At 50.0% G+C, this 4394-nt stretch overlaps 1 protein-coding gene across 1 annotated transcript; it reads left to right on the forward strand.

Annotated features, from left to right (window-relative positions):
* Positions 1-388: 388 nt before the first annotated feature.
* LOC124698270 (NAC domain-containing protein 1-like) lies at positions 389-2681 on the forward strand. Its single transcript, XM_047230770.1, has 3 exons — positions 389-764; positions 891-1198; positions 1671-2681. The coding sequence occupies exons 1-3, from the start codon at positions 599-601 to the stop codon at positions 2244-2246; spliced, it is 1050 nt and encodes a 349-aa protein (XP_047086726.1). The 5' UTR covers positions 389-598; the 3' UTR covers positions 2247-2681.
* The last annotated feature ends 1713 nt before the right edge of the window (positions 2682-4394 follow it).

The raw sequence follows: 4394 nt of genomic DNA on the forward strand, positions 1-4394 counted from the left end.
CCTAGCTAAACCCTGAAGGGACGTCCTTAACAAACAGATACAGGCCTTGTTCTAGCTGGTACACTACCAGCATATGGTTACAAACTCAATGGCGGGAAGGGGATCGTTTTCCCTAAAATAGGTGTAGGATTGATTATGTCCGTTCTATCGGCCGATAGATTCGGCCCAAATCCGTCTCTGGAATCATCGGCCGTCAACACGTGGCTGCGCCAGCGAGTTTCACCGGGCGACGTCATGGAGCCCAATCCCCTGCGCCATCACGGCGGACGTGAGGAATAACGAATCAACGGTAACCACATAGACCTTCCCTCCGGAAACCACAGAGAAGCCCTCCTCGCCATGACCAGGCGTCACGCACACAAGAGGACAAAATCCAGCAACCATATAAGCGGCCCCTCCCCTCTCGTCTCCAAAAGTTCGAGCTACCCATTTCCCATAGCTACAGCTGGAAGAAGCTTGCTTAGCCAGTTCTTCCATCTGTAGCTATCTTCCTCTGTCAGATCTTCGAATTCGAGGACTGCTTACCAATCAAGGATAGATAACTATAGCTAGGGTTTTCTGTCATCCGTTGATCGCGTCCGTGCTAGCTAGCTAGGCGATGATCATGTCCGACCCGGCCATGCTCCCGCCGGGCTTCCGGTTCCACCCGACGGACGAGGAGCTCATCCTCCACTACCTCCGCAACCGCGCCGCCGACTCGCCGTGCCCCGTCTCCATCATCGCCGACGTCGATATCTACAAGTTCGACCCATGGGCCCTGCCATGTTAGTATACTCGCTCCCTCTACACTCACGCGCGACATGATTCATGCATGATCGCTCGATCGCTCAATCGATCCCCAATCGTGATCAAGTAATAATCGTCGATCGGTATTTCTCATGATTTTACAGCCAAAGCTACCTATGGCGACAGGGAGTGGTACTTCTTCACGCCGAGGGACCGCAAGTACCCGAATGGCGTCCGGCCGAACCGGGCGGCGGGGTCCGGCTACTGGAAGGCCACCGGCACCGACAAGCCCATCCGCAGCAGCGCCACCAACGAGAGCGTCGGCGTCAAGAAGGCGCTCGTCTTCTACAAGGGCCGCCCGCCCAAGGGCATCAAGACCAACTGGATCATGCACGAGTACCGTCTCGCCACCGCCGACGCGCACGCCGCCAACACCTACCGCCCCATGAGGTTCCGCAACGCCTCCATGAGGGTAAGTCGTCAGCAAATACTAACATATGAACAAATCAGATCATCATACCACCTGAAACCCTAGATTTTAGTACTCCATATGTCGATCGATCTACATGTACGTCGACCACTGGCATGGTTACAAATTTGCTGGCTGCGCCTGCTCGTGCGCTTGCACCGTGATTTTTCTTGGAGGATATTTCCGGTACGGGTTCGTCTCGTCGGCACGTCAGTTTCGCCAATATCGCATCGGTTTGTGCAGTGTCTTGCCAGTGGACGCAAGAGCTGCTTTAATGTGCGTGTGTCGTTTAAAGAAATGTTCTTTAGGCATACTTGGCATGGTTGCGCCAAGTCAATAGATACGACAGTGATAGGCATGATGCCTACGTGTTAATGACTGATTCATCTGCACCTGATCGTCATTGTAGATTTATCTGTTAATTTTCCAGATCCTTCCTAAATTTAAGTATCCGTGTGGTCGATCATATATGCAGCTGGACGACTGGGTGCTGTGCCGGATCTACAAGAAGACCAGCCAGGTGTCGCCGATGCCAGTGCCGCCGCTGTCCGACCACGAGCTCGACGAGCCGAGCGGCGCCTACCCGATGTCGAGCGCCGGCATGCTCGTGCAGGCCGGCACCAGCAGCTACCCGCTGCAGGGGACGGCTGCGGGCACGCAGAGGATGCCGAAGATCCCGTCCATTTCAGAGCTGCTCAACGACTACTCGCTGGCACAGCTCTTCAACGACGGCGGCCATGGGGAGATGCCACGGCACGACCAGCACGGCGCCGCCCTCCTCGGCCACCCCATCATGAACCAATTCCATGTGAACAGCAGCATGTCCCAGTTTGCGCAGATGGACTCGTCGGCGTCCACGTCGACGGCAGGCGAGGGCGCTGCCGGGAAGCGCAAGAGATCGTCGGAGGACTGTGGCCGTAATGGGTCCACGAGCCAGCCGGACAAGAAGCCGAACGGATCTTGTTTTGGTGGCGCAACGTTCCAAATAGGCAGTGGCAACGTCTTGCAAGGGTCAGTAGGCACGGGCCATCACACGCTGCTCCCTTTCTAACATGGGGATCGGATGAACTGATGGTAGATAGATACTATACTGCTGCTTATTCATTCTGAATTATACATGGTGCACGGGAAGAACAACTGTGGGGGTCTATACATTGCACCACATATATAGGTCTGAATTAGACAAATCATCATTGGCCAATATATAGGGAAAAGGATTGTAATTGTAATTGTGTGGAATGACTAGATAGGTCCTTGGATCACACAGTAGTTGATATATATGGTTTGTAGTGTGTACACAATATTTTTGACTCCGAAGCATATAGTAATATTAAGTACTTCAAGATTAACCACCAAGCTAGGTAGGGCTTGATAAGACCTTGAGATCGACGTACTGGAAGTCTGTAACACCAAAATGGAACCGGTCTTGCTTATACCGATGTATGTAAGACAGTGGAAACATATTCTTTATTGGAGCAATTCATTATGTCATGTTCTATTATTTGTACTCGTCGACATTACTGTTTCTACTTTTTCGCAAAAATAAATAAATACTGTTTCTACTGCAGAAAGAGAGGAGAAAATCACCACAAACGAATGTCTGTTCCAAGAACATAATTAATCCATTCAGAAGAAGGGAAAAACACCCTGAAAAGCACACATAAAAGGACGAAAACTGAAAGAAGAATATGGGGAACCCGGGAATTTAATAATTGGCCCAAAGTAGGCAAGTTGTGGATGGCGTTTAGCTTTCAGTTCAGGTGGGGGATGGGTGAAGAGCTTTTGATTCGGCTCAAGCTTTTCTTCAGAATGGCTAAGAGCCTTTGTCCATGTAGAATCTCGCCTGGCAACCAGGGCATCCGAATATTGCCGCGCACATCAACAAGCCCAAGAACATCGATCGGTGTCACGGAGCAAACAAAAACTAGACCGTTTTGCGGCTCTGAGTGGGATCAATTAATGGATGGATGGATGCAGTTCAGGTCCCCTAGAGCTGAAAGAAGAGCTAATTATTGGTTTTCTGTAGCAGATTCATCAGCAAGGATCATGATAAGACTGATAGATGTTGATTCCATACGGATTATTTTCTCCAAGATGTCAGGTGGTTAGGAGGATGGTTGTATCCCCAGCCCACCAGAGTTCAAACCCCAGGTTTGACATCTGTGTGTCTCATAAAAGGCGGAATATTCATTCAGTGGGAGGCAACGTTCCCGTCGATAGCGAGGCGCCTGTGGTGACTTCGTCAATTTCAAGATTCAATCCGCCGGCTCAGTCTTCCGAAGGTGCTCATAGGGGTAGGGTGTGCGTGTGTGCGTTCATAGGGGTGAGTGTATACGCGTGTATGTGAGCGTCTGCGTTTGTACTGTGTTTCTCAAAAAAAAAATCGCTGGAACTCATGCAGCCTCTTGTTGAGCAGCAGAGCTTAGCTTAGCTGGATTCAACCCCGGGTGCATAGTTTTTCTACGGCTCTGTAAGGATCTTTCTCTTACTGTCTAATTACCATTCCTTTTGGAATGCAAAGGTACAAGTGTTTTACTGAAATAGAGGACGTTCTAATTGGCAGACTGCAGCTCATTGACGACAAGCTTTTACATGGTAGCTTCCGGCAGGGTCTACTAGTTCCATTTTAACTCTATATATTTTTAAACGGGGACTCGAGATTCTTATCTATAGGTAAAATTTTCCATGATGCACACGCAAGTACAGCTCATTGACGACGCACTCCCACAAGGCTCAACTGAAAACAATATCATTCGGCTCGTGCTTTATCTCCCATGCATGCAGATAAGTTCTGAAAAGGCAGAACTTATTCCTGAAACCTCTCGGTTAGACGACGGCAAACACAAGAACCCCCTACCATAGTTTAACCATTCTCACCATAGATTCAGAGGTATATTCCATCTTCCAACTCCTATCGCCCAGCCGTTTTCCCGTTCTGGCAGCTCATGCACGAGACGAAGCTGTCACGTATCCGATCACTACTGGCGAAGAATAACATTTTCTCACCGGATAATGCTAGTTAATCAGGATTTGGGCCACCTGAGAGAGCTCCCCGTTCCCACTTCCCTGTCAAACGCTGCTCCATTAACTAGTAGGAACCAGTGCTCGATCATGCGGACCATACGCTACTTGGAATTCTTAACGATTTGGAGAGCTATCTGAGTGACGGGGAATTGCAGCCATGGTGGGCGTGCGCTTC

This window comes from Lolium rigidum, chromosome 3, assembly GCF_022539505.1.
Source record: "Lolium rigidum isolate FL_2022 chromosome 3, APGP_CSIRO_Lrig_0.1, whole genome shotgun sequence".
Taxonomy (NCBI): Eukaryota; Viridiplantae; Streptophyta; class Magnoliopsida; order Poales; family Poaceae; genus Lolium; species Lolium rigidum.

Bases quoted from the DNA above. Each gene is read 5' to 3' on its own strand.
- LOC124698270 (XM_047230770.1), top strand. From the start codon at position 599: ATGATCATGTCCGACCCGGCCATGCTCCCGCCGGGCTTCCGGTTCCAC. The intron at 765-890 runs GTTAGTATACTC...ATGATTTTACAG, and splicing joins CGACCCATGGGCCCTGCCAT to CCAAAGCTACCTATGGCGAC. The intron at 1,199-1,670 runs GTAAGTCGTCAG...TCATATATGCAG, and splicing joins TCCGCAACGCCTCCATGAGG to CTGGACGACTGGGTGCTGTG.